Below are 20,123 nucleotides of genomic sequence, written 5' to 3' on the forward strand. Positions count from 1 at the left end.
TATTACATGTGAGGAGCCCCTTGTAGTTGTGAGCTGTGCAGTACTTCAACAGGCTATGATTAGTATTACAAAACAACAATCTGCTTTAATTAATGGTGTCATTGATAAGTACACAAGGTGTAATCATTTTGTGTTGGTATTTGTGTGTTTGTGTAGCCAGACACGGTGAGTGCCATGGACTACGGCCTGGACCGACGTGTAGATCCTAATGAAGAAGAGGTAAGAGGTGAGTGTTTATGTTGCTGGCTGAGAGAGAGAACAGTGTGTGTAACTCCACTCAATCAGCTTATACTCACTAAGAGGATTTAATATGTTTCTGCTGTTGTTTTCTTTCTTTGCCTGCAGTTTCAATCACTGACTTGTCTGTCATTAATAAACTTCTTCTCTTGTTTCTGTAGGCACATCCTGTCACTCTTTTTGTGTTTCTGGAATTTTACAATGGTTAAGAGCACACATACACAGACACACAACCCCATATTTGTTCTTTAGGTATGAACATAACAACAACGATATAGGGGAAGCTGGGCCACAGTGGATCAGAAATGTTGTTTTGTGGCAGCATAAATGCACAGGTTTAGGTCATTCTATTGTGGATTTAATACAGCAAGTTATTGTTTATAAGGCTGTGTTATTTATGTGTCCCCAAGTGTAATTTACAGGTGTTTAAAATTGATTTTAAAATTTGTGATTCACTGTGCCCCAGGCACAAATTCACGTGGCACAGTCAATCAGTGTCTGGGGCACAGTGAATCAACTTAGAATATAATGAAAAAACACATGATTATAAAGATTTCTTCAAAATTATTAAATATATGCTGATGTATATACAAACTATAATCCAGCAAACCAGCTATGTAATGTGTGAGTGTCTTATATAGTGATATATAAACTATTATAAATACAGCTGTCATCATTTCTGTTCAAATGTGAAAACAGTTGTTTATATACACAAATTATAGGAATAATTCATGGAAAAATGAATGTATAAGCTTCAACCAGTAATATTTGTCATCCACTTGATATTGGGGCTTAGTAATATTGGGGCTTTCTAGACTGATTCACTGTGCCCCAATTCACTGTGCCCCGGGTGCAAGTGACATACATGAGTCATGTTATCAAATAGCTGATAGTCTGGAGAAGACATAACACATGCTCATCAGTTGGACAGGGTAGTCTTCTAACTAATAACAATTTTTGGGCCACCTTTCCTCTGTTGTGAGAAATAAATACAAAGACACTGACATCCACAAAATTTACTTTTTGATAGGAAAAAAATGACTTCACTTGCCACTTAGTTTTACCCTTAATGTATCCAAAAACAAAACACTAATTTATAAGGGGGGTGTCTTTATGCATAAAAATATGGCATAACTGCTGCAAAAATATATGTAGTTTTTCAGATATAGCTACTGATTCATTGTGCCCCATGATTCACCGTGCCCCGGTTCCCCCTACATTGTTTCAGAATCATAAACAACAAAAATAACAACTATATTACGAAGCGGCACGAAGCTCGCTCTTATGGTAGACGAACGCACAAACTGGAATGGCACTAAACAATCCGGAAATGGCAAAAAAAAAAAAAAAAAAAAAAAAAAAAAAAAAAAAAAAATCACAATCTGGAAATGGTACAAAAAAAAAAAAAAAAAATCTGCCCATAGGGGAAAAAGCCACAAACTGGACAACATCGTCATAAAAAGCCATAAAAAGCCACAAACTGATGGTAGACGAAGCCAAAAACCGGAAATGGCACAAAAAACTGTCCATGCTAGACAAAACCACAGACCGGACAACATTGTCATCAAAAGCCACAAACCGATGGTAGGTTCTGCAACAATGATTCAATTTTAAATTATTGTTTGATGATATATACACAGATAGTGAAGAGCTTCGCTCATTAATGTCAGCGACATCGAACATATAATGTGTGAAATTCCAAGTGTTCCAAGACTTTTGAAGGGCACAGTATCCTCACCTTATGATGAGTGCAAAATGAGTGTGGTATTATTACTGTTTTGTTTAAGAATGTTTAATTTTCACTGCTGCTGCACTTTGTGTGAAATCATAGTCATATCATATATCATATTGACATGACAATACTGAGATACGATAATTTGGCCATGTTGTGCAGCCCTACTGTCAACTAGCTGAAAAGGTTGAATATTAATTTACATCTACATTAAGAATGCTTAATGTGACAGGGGTTAAGAGGGCTGTAATTTGGGGGATCTGGGGGTGGGTGGAGCCCCCCCCCCAGAGGCTGAAAGGTTTTAGCCATGCTAATGCTCCCCTGAAGCATTTGCTCAATAAAGTTTGAAGGCCCTCAATGACGTGGTGAGATGCTGAAGAGCTTCACTCGCTCATGTCTGCGACATATACATATTAATGACAGTAATAATAATGTGTTGTCCTCAGCAATACTGTGTACAGTATAGGTACTCTTATTGCCTAAAATAAATCTAACAACAACAACAACAACAATAATAATAATAATGGTTTAATGGCAAAGATTCTGGTGCCAGTTCCAATCTGTAGCTGTGGAACTAATGTTCCCATTTAATGAACCAACCATACATACAGTGCATCCTGAAAGTATTCACAGCACTTCACTTTTTCCATATTTTGTTATGTTACAGACTTATTCCAAAACAGAGTAAATTCATTTTTAGAAAGCGAGAAGTGCTGAGCACAGGTCACCACACCAACACACCAGACACATCACATAACCTTTGACAGACATGTTACATACCAGTGGCAGATGCTGGTCTTTCAAGGAGGGGAAGCTCAATTTCGGCCTACATCATAAAATGTGTCGGTTTATTTATACGTAAATTCTACCCGCCGTTCCTTTTCAAGTAAATGATCTGTGACCCTGTCGTACCAACAAGGCGTCTTTTCCAGGGACTTCACTAGTGTCCTCTTAATGGCCAGCAGAGCTAGGCTGCTTAAATGGCCTTGGCCCATGGTGTTGTGGGTGTAAGACTTGAGCCGCTTTAAACAGGAGAAGCTCCTCTCTACACCTGCAGATGTAGCTCCAATCTTTGCCACTAATGACAATAGTTTGTACACTTGAGGCATTGCACTGTCCAACTCCATGTCTTTCAGAAACAGCAAGAAATCACATAGCTTTCCCCTGTTGCCCTGCAAGTCCCAGTTTGAATATAGGACTTGAAGTTCAGACCTCAGTCTCCCTGAATCAAAGAACTGGCCAAAACGTTTCAGGACACTCTGAAATGCCTCCTCTGGAAACACCTGTCTCATCTCATCAAATTTCCCTGGATTGACCAATTCCAAGAAGCGCAGACCTTCCAAATTTGCAAAACGCCAAGGTAGCTGCTCTGTGAGATTGTCTAGGATGGCCATGTACAGATTTCTGTAGCGCTCCTTGGGATCCTGTAGTTGTGACAGACGGCGTTTTCTCATGGGCTCAGTTTCTGGGTCTGATGTGAGATCTGCTGCTTTGGCATAAACAGCTTGGAAAGCCCCCTCTGACCTCTTCTCTTTGACAAAAGCAAGAAGAGACTCAATTCTTTTCTTGCAGTACAGAACATCCATAGCTCTCTGCTGGACAATGTCAAACACTACATCAGTCTCAGAGAAGATTTGTTCATATTTTACAACATGAACACAAACTCAAAATCCTCCAGTTTCATCAGAAGGCCTTTGGCACAGTCTAGTGTGTCATCATCCATGGACTTATCTGCAATGATCATCTCAAAAGTTTGCAGGAGGCATCATAATTGTTTGCCACAGTGCTCACTATCCGTGATGTGGAATTCCATCGTGTAGGAGCATTTCTGGGCAACCTTGAGCAGCCTGCAGACTCGAGAAAAAACATCCTCTTTGTGGATTTTGAGAAAAATGTGGCAAACCCAGAGTGATGCAAAAAATATTCTGCACTCAGATAAGCATTTAGCCCCCTGAGACAGAACCAGATTCAGTCTGTGTGCATAGCAATACACAAACATTGCACTGGGGGCTACTGCTTTAACTTTGGCCTGCAAACCATTGAGAGCTGAAGCCATGACAGCAGCCCCATCATAGGTTTGCGCTACAAGTTTCTCCCTGAAATTGTAGCCCTGCATGTTCTCATTCAAGACTTCAAAAACAGACTGAGCATCTCTTCCCCAAGAAACATCAAAAAATCCAATAAAGCGCTCCTGAATTTTACCTGCCCTATCCACATAGCGACCAATGACAGAGAGTTGAGCATGTTAAGCTATATCAGTTGTTTCATCCACCTGCCATGCAAAAAGGGAGCAGCCTGGATTTCATCCTTGATCTCATCAGAAAGAGTGGCCGAAAGAGCAGAGATCAAGTCATTTTGGATTGCATGGGACATACCAGAAAACACAGCTGATGACTGGAATTGTGTGACCAGGACAGTCATATTTAGCTAATGTTTCATTAAACTCCCTGTAATTTCCCTTGTTGGATGATTCAACACTCTCATCATGCCCCCTAAATGACAGCTCCTGACGGCCAAGCAAGGAAGTCACATCAATAAGGCGGTTTAGGAAAGTTCTGTTTTGTTTAACTGCTTCATTATGTTTTGCCACTTGAATGCGAGCTCCTTCATTGATTGCATGATCAACCCTGACTCGTCCCAGGCAACTTAACCTTGCACATGCACTCACATGTTCATTGCTTTTTTTCATGCCTTTTGTATGCCCTGTCAAAGTTGGACAGATCCCCAAAACCCACTTTTGACCAGACAACACATCCCTGAGATGGTTTCATCAAGAGGCATGGCCAACAGTACATTTTATTTGTTACAGCACTTCCAGTCCGCCAGCTCACTTTGTCATACCAGGACAACTGAAAAGACCTGTTACTTTTCCCCACCTTGATCTGCCCTGCTGTTTAACTCTAAGTTTTTCTTCGTAAGGAAGACTATCAAATGGCTTCGCCAAAATCTGGTCCACAACATTCAAATTGTCTGCCATTATGTGTAGCTTCCTACCTAGCTAGCTCGCTAGCTGGGACTGGCGTAAGGCTAGTGTGAAGTTTGTCCGCCTGTGAGCGCTCTGTGACGGTGGAGGAGCTCAGCAACACCCGCTGCTCGGTAGGGACAGAAACCGCGATAGAAGTCAGAAAGTGTGATAGAAGTCAGTCTCCAAACACAAACAGCCACAAAAAAAACAAAACACCAGAAATAGAAGCTCATTTTACACCAAAAGATCGCTGATTCGCTCATTTCGCTGTCAATCAAAAAGGGATTCAGCCTCAGACAGATCATCCAATCATCATGCAGAAGCTAAGCATCCGGGCCAGCCGAGGCCAGCCCACTGCCCCATAGACCCCCAGACACGCTGAGCGTCCGATGGGCGGGACAAAGCCCAGCATTTATCCAATGACTCGTCTCGTTTCGCTGCACTCTTTGCTTCGTTATTGAACTCTGTCCACACTGTTTAAAGCACTGTGAAGCTGCGGGAATGAGTGAGAGGAAAGCCGCGTCGTTACCAGTGATAAGAAGCTGATTCTGAACAAAAGTTGAGCGCGTTGTAGCGCATATTTAGTCAATGACATGTACACACAACAGTATATATTTGATCACTTATTTTTTGACATTTTAGGGGAAGCTGAGCTTCCCTTGCAGTCTTAGAGCAATCGCCTCTGTTACATACATACATACGTATACGAGGGGAGGATGACAGCAAAATGACCCATATTTTAATGCTTAATACTCAGGATTCATAATGGATACAGCCTTTTGCAACCCCACATCTTTTTCTGTGAGTATTAGGGTGTAAACATTTCTAGGGTGCTATTTATAGCCTGATCAGTGTTAGATGCAAGACACATTGCAGACATGGGGTCAAATACTTTGCATTGTATTTAAATACAAACACAAATACTTTAGATTTTCTAATTACAAATACAAATACAAATACTTTGTCCTTTTTCAAATACAAATACAAATACTTTATATTTTGAGTATTTCAAATACAAATACTTTCTATGAACTATAAACAACACATCAACACAAAAACTGATAAACCAGTGACAATTTATTGTGAAAATAGCATGACCAAATACTATTGATAAGTAAAGGATTGAATGTTTTATCACAAATTCACTATTATAATATCACAGGCAATAATCAAACTATCACAATATATTCTGTTTCCATCAATATTGCATCCTTTTGTATCCACCATATCACAAAACAATAATAAAATGTCATATCTGGTGTGTCTCAACACGGTGTCACAGAGATTCCCAAGTTTGAAAAGTATTTGAAAAAGTATTTGTAAAAGTATTTGGAAATACTTGGGATCGGCGATGTATTTGAAATACAAATATAAATACAGTACTTTGAATTCAAAATCAGATAATACAAATACAAATACTCCAAAAAATGTTTTTAAGTATTTTCAAATACAAATACTTTTGTATTTGGCCCCATGTCTGACACATTGATTGATTTCACACCAAAACATTGTGTAAAACTGAAAGGGGGTCAGCATTACAACCCTTGCAGTTATGTAAGTGATTTTCTGGACAGAGGAGCTTGGTGATGCTGTTATCTTTGGAGGAGAACAAGTCTTCAGGGTTGTTGTGCTTCATGTCTTACTGTATGGTTGGAAGACTTGGAGGCTAACTGGTGACCTAAGGCCACATGTCTTTGGTACTTGATCTTTTCAGATGATACTCAAGAGTATCTGTCCTACTCGCTGATACTGATGGTATGGTCACAATTTGGAGTGATCATGAAACATGAAAGCATAGATCCAGCCTGTCTTGTATTAACAATCCAGGGTGGTGGTGGTGCAATGATGTGACAACTGTGTGACGCTGTCATGTCGATATGGATCAAAATCTGCGATGAGGGGTTCCAGCAGCTGTTGAAGCTATGCCATGTAGAATTAATGTAAATAAGGCATTTGTAAAGGCAAAGGGATCCGACCCAGCACTAGCAAGATGTAGCCAATGAAGTGTCCAGGGACTGTAATAATTAATGCTCATATACCTGATCACATGACCACGTGTGTTTTTAAAGCAGTAATGGCTTGTGTCCTCCAGCAAATTTGATTTAGTCATGACATATTTGCCTGATTTTGTTACACAGTGGCAAAAATCTAAATCATTTATGATTGGTAGGAAACACAAAAGCCATTTTTAAATATAGGCTGTTTGTCTGAGTCTAAAACAGAGGCTCTTTTTTAAACCGCAAACGCACTATTTAGTTTTTCTTCCTTCTTTTGGTTTTCAGAAGTTATTTATAGGAAGTGACGACATTCTAGCTCATTCTCACTTCTCGAAAAGGGATGTTGGTGGATTTAGACCGCAGTCGACATTCAAGAGTTTTGACTAGGCCTATTTGTATGAGAGGAAAAACAACACTGATCAATATTTTTCACCATTTTCTGACATTCTATGGCCCAAGCAATGAATGGATTAATCCAACAAACAAACAATAAACACATTAATTGATCATGTAAATAAATATATTAGGATTTAATTTTCTTTTTGTGTCTTAGAAAACGTCAAAGCTGTGTGCAAAATAATCTTCAATATTTTTTTTTCCATGAGTGACTTTTGAATTTTTGGAACTTTATAACAATTATGTGTTGGGATTTTTAAAAATTTGTAAATTCTTTTTATGACAAAATATTTGAATGTGTGGTTGAAAGCTATTAGTAGAATTTATAGTTCTGGTTTTCTTGTAAAATAAATTATAATTGGCTAATCAAAATATAGTCAATAGACTAATAAAAAAAGGCAATCATTAGATTAATCAATGAATTAAAAAAATAATTGATGGATTAAGCGCTTGCAAAAATAATCATTAGTTGCAGTCCTACAAACAATAATGTTTTGTGTGAAAATCATTTACTAAATGGAAAAGATTCTCCAAGAAATGTTTTGATACCAGATCTTTAAACTTGTGAGGGACCCCGTAGTGCTTCTGTCAAATTGTCAAGGTTGTTCTTACAAAGAGAGTCTTTACAAATACGTTATAGAAAATACAATTAGATTAGATTAGATAGAATTTTAATAATCCCTTGGGAAGACTCCGTCAAGGAAAGTGAGGTTCCAGCAGCATTGTATAGCAGCACACAGGGTAAGAAGCACACAGAGTATTAAAAGTGAAAGTAAAAATATATATACACACATATACACGACAGAAAAAATTTTTTTGGTGGGTGTGTCTGTGTGAGAGATGAAACCTAATATAACACAGAGTAACATTTAATACATTTTTCCACAGCCAAAAACACCGGACTTCTATGAGAGAATAGTAAGTAAATACTGAGACATTAATGTGGCCTTATGTATTGTACTTCATCATGCTTATCCAGTTACTTATAAACCAATAATTTCACATTGTAAACTGGACATTTTAATGGTTGTCTTTGCTTTTCTGTTTGCTGTAGAAGATCTTTACCCAGCAGTCCATCATGAGGCGCAGAGTGAAGTCATCTGTTTCCACTGGCGCGTAAGATAGCCTGTCTAATTTTTTATCCACGTATTATCTGTCAAAGAAACTAGGAAATTCCAGTCACTTAAGTGGATGTTCATATGGGAGATTTTGTTATTTAGGTTCCAGTTTTGCCACAGGAAAGTTTTATTTTGTACCAGATAAGATGATACCAAATAGTAATACTTCCGATGTACTTTTACCAAGCCAGCATAAAAAACTCCAATGCATTACCATCCAAATATGTCAGGTCTGTGTGTCATTTGAAGAATCTGGTTAGCATTTTTTACTTATATTTTATCATGCATTGAAAACTTGCATTTCCGATTGATGCACATATTTGGGTCTGTCTTAAGATCAATGGTGCAAAGCTAATCTCTCATTCTCTCAAGATGAAGACTTGGTTTATTATGGCCAATATGGAGAAGCTTGGATTTATCCAGTTTCAAGTTGAACTGCCATAGTGTAGACCATTGGATCAGATTTTCTAAATCATCTTGAAGGTGGATGTGTTTAAGTCCTTGTTTAAACAACAGTCCGTAATACAGTGTCATCAGCAAACATGCAGACAAGTGAATCAGTAGCTTCAGGCAAGTCATTTACAAACAAAATGATAAAAAAAAAGGTCCCAAAATACTTCCCTGAGGTACACTGGTTGTTACTGTGAAGTCTGCTGCGAATGCTATTGTCAACTATCTTACTTGGTATGGAAGGACGTGTTGTGGCACCACAAAAGTCCAATCCACGCAATGCGACGTGATGGATGCAAATAAAGCGACGTGAATAAAGCGATTTTGACCAATTGGCGTGTTTGTGGCGCGATATCGTGTTGCATCACGTCACCCTCTTCCCCAAGTTGAAAAATCAGAACTTTTCCATCTTGTCGCACCGCGATGACCAATCAGGGACTGGATATGTTGTGACGTGGAAATGTCTGGAGTTATACTTGATGTGGACATGTCCTGTCTCTGGCAATCAGCCTGTAAGCAGGACTTATGTCCCTTTTGTCCTTAATTTATAACACAGTTATGACAGAGTTTGAGGGGGGAGCGATGAACTGCAGCAGCAGCCAATTTTTTTTTGTTCACGTGTGCATGCGCGAACGACTCGTCCGTGAAAATAATTTTATTAACTACACAGATGTATAATAAAACAAATGGTGACTGGTTTATAACACAATCATGACAGAGTTTGAGGGGAAAGCGATGAACTGCAGCAGCAGCCAGTTTTTTTTTTTACTTTGTTCACATGTGCACATGCGCGAGCTGGGTCCTGGAGAGGCAGAAGTACCGCTGAAAGCGGCCATCATCCAGACGCAGCTCCTGCAGCAAATGATGAATCTGTGGCGTCGCGTGGCATCCGGTGTGAATGTGGCTCAAGCAGAGCGACATACCGGGCGATGGTGGCGCGTCCATCGCCAGGCAAGGGAAGCGAATTTGTGGCGTCGCGTGGCGTCCGGTGTGAACGCAGCACAAGAGAGATGTAAACTACATGAAGAGTCAAAGTGGTCACATTGGCAGTGGGTAGGCTGTAGTGGAATCAGTGGATGTCCACTTGAAAAGAGGAATCATGGCATGTCTAGGTTTGCAATTGTCTTGGATCAACATTAAGATTCAGGCTTTCAATCACTTCCTGGATTCAACCACATATTTGTGGTTAACATATCAAACCTGTTGAGCGATTTACTTATCTCAACAGTAACATTCATGTCTCTGTGTTTTCGGCCTTTGAGATCAAAGACGTGGAAAAATCCTATGGAGTCATGAGATCACTGGACAGAGGTGTTTGATGATGATGATCCCTTTGGAGTCAGAGAATGGTCTTAGTCTTGAGCTTTGGTAATATGGTGCATCCAGAAAGTATTTACAGCGCTTCACTATTTCCACATTTTGTTATGTTGGGGAGGCGATGGTCTAGTGGTTAAGCTTTTGCTTCAGACCAGAGGATCCTTGGTTCAAACCGCAGGCTGACCAGAAAATCACTAAGGGCTCTTGGACAATGTCCTTAATCCCCAAGTTGCTCCTGGTGACTGTGTAGTGACCGCCTTGCATGGCAACAGCCTGACTTTGGTGTGTCTGTGTGAATGTGAGGCATAATTGAAAAGCACTTTCGGTGTCTGATACAGATGGAAAAGTGCTATATAAATGCAGTCCATTTATGTTACAGCCTTATTCCAAAGTGGATGAAATTAATATTTTTCCCTCAAAATTCTACACACAATACCCCATAATGACAATGGGGAAAAAAGGTTTTTTTTTAGATTTTTGCAAATGTATTTTAAAAATCACATGTATATAAGTACAGTATTTGCAGCCTTTGCCATGAAGCTCAGAATTGAGCTCATATGCATCCTGTTTCCATTGACCATCCTTGAGATGCTTCTACAGCTTAATTGGAGTCCAATTAGCGTAAATTCAGTTGAGTGGACATGATTTGGAAAGGCAAAACTGCCCAAAGATAGTTGCACCAAGCTTCTGACTTCAAATTCTAGAAGAATTGAGGCTGTAATTGCTGCCAAAGGTGCATCAGCAAAATATTGAGCAAAGCGTGTGAATACTTACGTACATGTGATTTCTTAGTTTTTATTTTTAATAAATTTGTAAAAATGTCAAAATAACTTTTTTCATGTCACTATGGGGTTCTGTGAGTAGAATTGTGAGGAAAAAAAAAATTTTACTCCATTTTGGAATGAAGCTGCAACATAACAATATAGGGAAAAGGTGAAGTGCTGTGAATAATTTCCGGATGCACTGTAGGACTTTCCAGAGAATCCTTGGTTACTGCTGGAATGGATTGTGTCAAATAAACATTTCCATACTTGAGACTTATGAGCTGTAGCAGTTGCATTGTGAGGGAATGTCAGGACACTATGACCATATGGCGTACTTACCTGAACATGATCATGCACTCAGTGCTGAAGATTTCAGCAGGAAGAAAAGCCCACATCATTTGGTTATGGTAGACAGATGGCTGCTTTCAGGATGCTAACCAGAGTGGTACTATGCTATGGACAGATAAATATTATTAGTTAGTACATGGAGATACACGGAAAGCCTGATCCTGTCAGATCTCAGAAGCTAAGCAGAGCAGCATCTGGTTAGTACTTGGATGGGAGACCTCTTTGGAACACCCGCGGCTGTGTGTGTTTCTCCAGGTAAAACTGGAGTTGCCAATTACCAATGCGGATCTGGCTGTGTCCGTTGTGGTGACCCCGAACAAAAAAACTGGGAGCAGCCAAATGAACAACAACATGCAGATACACAGAGGTGTACAGGTAAGGATTAAACAACGAGAAGCCGTGCATTATACGGTTTGAATGCACGACGCGGAGTCTAAAACACCACAATGCGAAGCGGAGTGGTGTTACTCCGCAAAGTGCATTCAAACCGTATAATGCACGGCTTCTCGTTGTTTAATCCGCTTATACCATGGTCCCACACAGTGAGCTAACACACAAATATTTATTTAAGTTAACAGAACTTGATAAAAATGCGTAAGTATTTGGGACTATTTTATGCCAGTCTCAAGATATTTTCATCCTTGCCAACCGTTCTCTTCTTCTTTCCCGTCTTCAATCGTGTCCAGTTCATCCGATGTTAAATCTTTATGCCGTTGCTTTTGCTGTTCTTCTCATTTGCTCTCCTCCTCTTCCCATTCCTCAAATGTTTTATTTTGGCCAAAAATATTAAAATTCACTGTCAAAACACAGCTGATCTGTGCCAACTGATTTGCGTGTTGCTATGGTGACAACCAGAGCGAAGTGGTGAGGCTTAACTTGCAGAACTACGTGTGCGTATACACGAAAATAATGCACGCCAGTTAAACATGGAATTCTCACTGACCGTGGTATAAGTTAATATTATAAAACACAAGTAACAGCTAATAACAGTGAAAATAATGAATTACATACTTTCTATGACTGAATCTGTTGTCTTCTTCCCAATGTTAAAAGGCTGAAGGTCACACCAATGTGAGAACTTATGCATAAAAAAAATCAACTTTGAGTTACCTACTCAAAATTATGACTTGAGACAGTATTCATGTGCAATTTACAAGTCAACAAGTCATATTTACCATAATTTGAATAGAATCTGAAGGCAGGATAATAAGGCCTCTGACCAAAAACATGGTTAGGCAAGAATCAAAATAGTTCTGGCTTGAAAGGCTGTCCCAGATGAACGGTACTATGAAGAGAAGCTGGTGTTTTGGTCTGAGATGCCAGTGTTGTTGTGTAACATTTGTAGGACTAAATTGTTGGAACCTTTGGTTTCTTGCCATGTCCACTCTCGTTTTACACCTAGAATATATGTGTGTTGGCATAACTTTTGCAAACGTACCACATGCTGTATGGTTACATTTTTCCCCCTCCTCTTTTGTAGTATGGTTAAATATTGTGCCACCTACCACAGCCACGACCCTTTCCTATCAAAGTGTCTTCCCAGCAATCCCTGGCTCACTGACGATGTCACGTACTGGACGCTAAACATGCCCAAGTGAGTCACCTGGAACTGTAACCGACACATTGTGTTGTATCCATGAACAATTCTTTGGGTTTTAGTTGGAGATTGAATTGTTTTTGTTTAAGAATTGTGTCTTTGTTAAGTAGGTCAGTAGCATGGCCCAAGCAGAGGGTCACCCCTTCAAGTCTGGTCTGCTTGAGGTTTTTTCCTCAAATCATTCGATGGAGTTTTTCCTTATCACTGTCTCCTGTGTGCTTGCTCTAGGGGTTGGTAATGTAAGACTTTACTTGTGTAAAGCGCCTTGAAGCAGCTTTGTTGTGGTTTGGTGCTATATGAATAAAATAAATTGAAATTGAACAACCATAGTTATATATTATTTGTAATAAAGCCTCTGAGTGGTCTAATCATCTTTGATAATGGTGTTGGATGAGAGAAATCTCTATTTCTAAAAGAAACACATGAATATCATTGAAGCACCTGTACTAGAACCTCAAAAATTACAAAGTGTTACATCTACAGTGAAGAAACGTACCTGCACCAACTTTTCAAATTGACAAAGGTTTGATAGTTACTAGTATATTGCAACAAATACACCTAATTGGCCATATTTCTTCAGACATCATCCTACTTCTGATGTTACAACAATTACAAAAGTATCAAAGTTGTATTGGTTGCTTATTTTGTTTTTTTGGCAGCATTTTTCATTCCCGGTGCCGCCGACTGAACGGTCCCACTCAGAAACTGGTCCATCCCAGCCTTCACTGCGCATGCATCATTTCGGAGCGTCTGTAGCAATTCACAGATTATCACCTCTTGTCTGCTTAAAACTGCACTCCACTCATCATCTTTCTTAGCGACAGATATCTGAAGCTTTTGTACAACAATCCTGTCTGCATAAATTCAGTATTATTTCATAGTAAAAGACAGGGGAGTGATCAGAGCGCCACAGCAGCATGTTTGAGTCTGACTGTCTGAGTCTGACTCTCTATACCTAAAGTGATCAACGAGAATAATGTGATTATTAACAATCAGATGACAAAGTAAAACCTCTAAAATCAGCAGAAATGAGGTGATAATTGGTGAATCGCTGCTGACTCTCCAAAATGATGCATGCGCAGTGAAGGCAGGGTGGACCAATTTTTAGGGGGAACCGTTCGGTCTGCGACACCGGTAACATTGTGAAAGTTATACACTACAGGTTGAATGGGAAAGTGTGTCCAGTCTTTTGACTGGTTGTGTGCTTATATAGTACTTCCTAAAATAAGTTTTCAAAAAAGGATTTATTGCAAACAAATCAGTCGTCAAACATGAGTACAGGCTGGACTGCTAACAAGTCCTGTGTCCAAACACTCAGTATGTACTCATGTTGGTTAGGAAGTTACTACTCAAACATTAATGTCGTACTGCACTAGAGGTAAGCAAGCTGCCACCATTTTACTGGTTCTTTGACAGATGTTTCAGATCGCACATATGCACATCCCCATGTACACTGCAAAACTTTCTATTTTGCAGTAGTAAAGTTTTGTAAATGCTTCCTGATACTTCATAAATGTATATTTCTACAATGCTACAACCTCTTGGATGCCTCTACTGTTTTCATGTGTGCCCTCTACCTCTTTGAATTTTCCCAAGAAGTTCTTCTTCTTTGGGTACCAGGCTTTAAGCATGGTGTAGTTTGCTTGTACACTATGGTGGTAATAGATTGTCTGGGTTCCTACTTAGTATTTAGAAAGCCTACGGATTGTGAAGTACTGATTGATTTTTGCCTACTACAACCCCTGGCAAAAATTATGGAATCACCCCGGAGGATGTTCATTCAGTTGTTTAATTTTGTAGAGAAAAAGCAGATCACAGACATGACACAAAACTAAAGTCATTTCAAATGGCAACTTTCTGGCTTTAAGAAACACTATAAGAAATCAGGAAAAAAAAATTGTGGCAGTCAGTAACGGTTACTTTTTTAGACCAAGCAGAGGGAAAAAAATATGGAATCACTCAATTCTGAGGAAAAAATCATGGAATCATGAAAAACAAAAGAACGCTCCAACACATCACTAGTATTTTGTTGCACCACCTCTGGCTTTTATAACAGCTTGCAGTCTCTGAGGCATGGACTTAATGAGTGACAAACAGTACTCTTCATCAATCTGGCTCCAACTTTCTCTGACTGCTGTTGCCAGATCAGCTTTGCAGGTTGGAGCCTTGTCATGGACCATTTTCTTCAACTTCCACCAAAGATTTTCAATTGGATTAAGATCTGGACTATTTGCAGGCCATGACATTGACCCTATGTGTCTTTTTGCAAGGAATGTTTTCACAGTTTTTGCTCTATGGCAAGATGCATTATCATCTTGAAAAATGATTTCATCATCCCCAAACATCCTTTCAATTGATGGGATAAGAAAAGTGTCAACGTAAACTTGTGCATTTATTGATGATGTTATGACAACCATCTCCCCAGTGCCTTTACCTGACATGCAGCCCCATATCATCAATGACTGTGGAAATTTACATGTTCCCTTCAGGCAGTCATCTTTATAAATCTCAATGGAACGGCACCAAACAAAAGTTCCAGCATCATTACCTTGCCCAATGCAGATTCGAGATTCATCACTGAATGTGACTTTCATCCAGTTATCCACAGTCCATGATTTCTTTTTCTTAGCCCATTGTAACCTTATTTTTTTCTGTTTAGGTGTTAATGATGGCTTTTGTTTAGCTTTTCTGTATGTAAATCCCATTTCCTTTAGGCAGTTTCTTACAGTTCGGCCACAGACGTTGACTCCAGTTTCCTCCCATTCGTTCCTTATTTGTTTTGTTGTGCATTTTCGATTTTTGAGACATATTGCTTTAAGTTTTCTGTCTTGATGCTTTGATGTCTTCCTTGGTCTACCAGTATGTTTGCCTTTAACAACCTTCCCATGTTGTTTGTATTTGGTCCAGAGTTTATACACAGCTGACTGTGAACAACCAACATCTTTTGCAACACTGCTTGATTATTTACCCTCTTTTAAGAGTTTGATAATCCTCTCCTTTGTTTCAATTGACATCTCTCATGTTGGAGCCATGATTCATGTCAGTCCACTTGGTGCAACAGCTCTCCAAGGTGTGGTCACTCCTTTTTAGATGCAGACTAACGAGCAGATCTGATTTGATGCAGGTGTTAGTTTTGGGGATGAAAATTTACAGGGTGATTCCATAATTTATTCCTCAGAATTGAGTGAGTCCATATTTTTTTCCTCTGCTTGGTCTAAAAAAGTAACCGTTACTGACTGCCACAATTATTTTTCCTGATTTCTTATAGTGTTTCTTAAAGCCAGAAAGTTGCCATTTGAAATGACTTTAGTTTTGTGTCATGTCTGTGATCTGCTTTTTTTCTACAAAATAAACAACTGAATGAACATCCTCCGAGGCCGGTGATTCCATAATTATTGCCAGGGGTTGTATATAGTAAGCTAGTTTGAGTACCCATATTTAGAATTTTTGATATGATGGGTTTTTGATATGATGGGTTGTATAAAAAAACTTAACATTTACCATTGAACTTCTGTGTGGTATATGTTTATTTGTGTTCAACAGTGTGGAAATACCAACTAAAATGCGGGTGGAGAGCTGGACTTTCAGTTTTGGAGAACTGCTCTCAGACCCTCGAGGACGAGATGATTTCAGACTTTTTCTGAAGAAAGAATTTAGCGGTAGGCTGGTTGTCATTACAATTGTTTCACTTTATTGATGAAATTACTTTAAAATTTGATACTAGTTGACAGATTTCAGCTCATTCAGTTCTATCTTGTTTTGAATCATCTAGGTGAGAACTTGGCATTCTGGGAAGGTTGTGAGGATTTGAAGTGGGGCACTTCTGAGACAATGAGAGACAAAGCAGAGCAAATCTACAAGTAATGTCCACAGAATGTTAATGAAGATGGATGCTGCTGCTCCATTCACTTCCACTAATTAAAAAAAGATGAAAAAAAAAGAAGCTAGAATGCACAGAGGGGTTGGTGTCAGCATGCTAGCTGTGCACTACCCCCCCCCCCCAAAAAACGTGTACTATCTGTTCCTTTTTTTTTTTTTTTTTTTATAAAACTGTATATACTAAAGTGGGCTTTTATTCTGACCAGTTCAAGGCACATACAGTGAGGAAAATAAGTATTTGAACACCCTGCGATTTTTCAAGTTCTCCCACTTAGAAATCATGGAGGGGTCTGAAATTTTCATTTTAGGTGCATGTCAACTGTGAGAGACATAATCTAAAAAAAATAAATAAATAAATAAAAAATCCGGAAGTCACAATGTATGATTTTTTTTTAATAATTTTTTTGTATGTTACCGCTGCAAATAAGTATTTCAACACCTGTGAAAATCAATGTTAATATTTGGTACAGTAGTCTGTTTGCCAAAATCTCGCAATACATGACCCCATCCATCCTCCCTTCAATACGGTGCAGTCATCCTGTCCCCTTGCAGAAGAGCACCCCCAGGGTATGATGTTTCCACCCCCATGCTTCACGGTTGGGATGTTTTTCTTGGGGTTGTTCTCATCCTCTAAACATGGTAAGTGGAGTTAATTACAAAAAGCTCTATTCTGGTCTCATCTGACCACATGACCTTCTCCCATGCCTCCTCTGGATCATCCAGATGGTCACTGGTGAACTTAAAACGGGCCTGGACATGTGCTGGCTTGAGAAGGGGGACCTTGCTGCCCTGCAGGATTTTAAACCATGACAGCATCATGTGTTATTAATGTAATCTTTGTGACTGTGGTCCCAGCTCTCTTCAGGTCATTGACCAGGTCCTCCTGTGTAGTTCTGAGCTTTCTCAGAATCATCTTTACCCCACAAAGTGAGATCTTGCATGGAATCCCAGACCAGGGGAGATTGACAGTTATCTTGTGTTTCTTCCACTTTCTAATAAATAATCATAACAGTTGTTGTCTTCTACCAAGCTGCTTGCCTGTTGTCCTGTAGTCCATCCCAGCCTTGTGCAGGTCTACAGTTTTGTCCCTGGTGTCCTTAGACAGCTCTTTGGTCTTGGCTGTGGTGGACAGGTTGGAGTGTGATTGATTGTGTGAACAGGTTTTTTTTAATACAGGTAACAAGTTCAAACAGGTGCAATTAATACAGGTAAAGAGTGCAGAATAAGAGGGCTTCTTAAAGAAAAATTAACAGATCTGTGTGAGCCGGAATTCTTGTTGATTGGCAGGTGTTCAAATATGCGCTCCCGCCATCATGAGCCTCCCAGCTGACTGGGTTATAGCAATGGGTAGATGGGACTCATTAGCCCTGTTAAGGCGGTCCACCTAGGGGAAGGAAAACCCTGATGTCAAACCCCCAGCCTGGGTTACTGCCCCCGTGCCTCAGAGGAAGGTTCTTTAGCCAGAGGCTAGGAGAAGGTCACTCTGATGTAAAACCTACAGCCTGGTGGTCGCCACAGCCATCTCAGCTTGTCTGTGCCACTGTGGAGTGCCACCTTGCCTAAAGAGTGGAATTGGTGTGCGCGAGCTGATCCCCACTTTAAGCAATGAGCGCAGGCGGGAAGGAAAGCCCTGCAGCGATGGGAAGAGGCGAAAACAGCAGGTGCATGATGGCACTGGGAGCTGCAGTCTCGATCCTGCATGCAGGCGGCTCAGGAGCTATGGTCGTTTGATTGCTGACTCGAGACAACAGCATCATCCGGCAGGGCCCTGGGTGACCAAGCAGCCCTGTTTAGGGATAGCCCTGCTTGCTCCACATGGAGACAGACCTAGAAAAGGTGGTCTAAACATGGCTTGTCTCACTAGACCCGGTTGGCTCACCGCTGCCAACGGGCATCACTACACGCAGTGCGAAAAGAAAAACAAAGAACCTGAAAATTGCGTGCTGGAATGTACGCACAATGATGGACTCAGACAATAGTGATCGTCCTCGAAGACGCTCAGCCTTAGTCGCCAAAGAGCTAGCAAGGCTTGACATAGACATTGCTGCACTCAGCGAGGTGCGCTTTGCAGACCAAGGGTCACTCACCGAGGAAGGCACAGGCTACACACTGTTCTGGTCAGGGAAAGCTCAAGAAGATCGTCGACTCTCAGGGGTCGGGTTCATGATTAAGAGCGCCATAGCACATAGGTTACACAGTTTGCCAGTTGGACATTCTGACCGACTCATGTCACTCCGGTTCCCCATCAACAACAAGGATTTTGCCACTATTGTTAGTGTGTATGCCCCAACCATGCAGGCCGACATCGGAGTTAAGGAGGCTTTCTATATCATGGGAGATTTCAATGCCAGAGTGGGCCGCGACTCTGATGTATGGAAGGACATGCTAGGGAAACATGGCATAGGCAACTGTAACGACAATGGCCGCCTGCTGCTGGAGTTCTGCTCTGCACATGACTTGACGATCACCAACAGCCTGTTCCAACAGAAAGAGAGATTCAAAGCAACCTGGAGACACCCACGCTCCAAACACTGGCACCTTCTGGACTACGTTCTGACACGACAGCATGATAGAAGAGACGTACTACATACCAGGGTGATGCCTAGTGCGGATTGCTATACGGATCATTGCTTGGTCCGTTCCAAGATTGCTTTCACTTTCAAGCCCCCTCCTAAGAAGAAAGACCCACAGTTTAAGAAGCTACAAGTCCACAAGCTGCAAGACATAGACACAAAAATGGAGTTCCAGGCCAAACTAGAGGAGAGACTGGGTGGAGAAGAAGGCCTGCCTGATGACCCTGAACAACAGTGGATGAGATTAAAGACCATCCTTCAGGAGACGGCAGCAGAAGTAGTGGGCTTCTCAGCCAGGAAAAATAAAGACTGGTTTGATCAATCAATCAATCAATTTTATTTATATAGCGCCAAATCACAACAAACAGTTGCCACAAGGCGCTTTATATTGTAAGGCAAGGCCATACAATAATTACGTAAAAACCCCAATGGTCAAAACGACCCCCTGTGAGCAAGCACTTGGCGACAGTGGGAAGGAAAAACTCCCTTTTAACAGGAAGAAACCTCCAGCAGAACCAGGCCCAGGGAGGGGCAGTCCTCTGCTGGGACTGGTTGGGGCTGAGGGAGAGAACCAGGAAAAAGACATGCTGTGGAGGGGAGCAGAGATCAATCACTAATGATTAAATGCAGAGTGGAGCATACAGAGCAAAAAGAGAAAGAAACACTCAGTGCATCATGGGAACCCCCCAGCAGTCTAAGTCTATAGCAGCATAACTAAGGGATGGTTCAGGGTCACCTGATCCAGCCCTA

The 20,123-nt window shown here is 40.5% G+C and overlaps 1 protein-coding gene across 2 annotated transcripts in view; it reads left to right on the forward strand.

The window, feature by feature from the left end:
- The window catches only part of LOC117531517 (regulator of G-protein signaling 9-like), an 81,519-nt gene that overhangs the window by 34,365 nt on the left and 27,031 nt on the right, over positions 1–20,123 (forward strand). For both annotated transcript variants that reach the window (XM_034194629.1, XM_034194630.1), the window contains exons 10-15: positions 157–219; positions 8,216–8,245; positions 8,382–8,443; positions 12,805–12,918; positions 16,465–16,580; positions 16,694–16,781. In XM_034194629.1, coding sequence (XP_034050520.1) covers positions 157–219; positions 8,216–8,245; positions 8,382–8,443; positions 12,805–12,918; positions 16,465–16,580; positions 16,694–16,781 — 473 coding nt within the window. The remainder of the gene's footprint in view (positions 1–156; positions 220–8,215; positions 8,246–8,381; positions 8,444–12,804; positions 12,919–16,464; positions 16,581–16,693; positions 16,782–20,123) is intronic.

Source organism: Thalassophryne amazonica, chromosome 18 (genome assembly GCF_902500255.1).
Source record: "Thalassophryne amazonica chromosome 18, fThaAma1.1, whole genome shotgun sequence".
In the NCBI taxonomy this organism is placed as follows: domain Eukaryota; kingdom Metazoa; phylum Chordata; class Actinopteri; order Batrachoidiformes; family Batrachoididae; genus Thalassophryne; species Thalassophryne amazonica.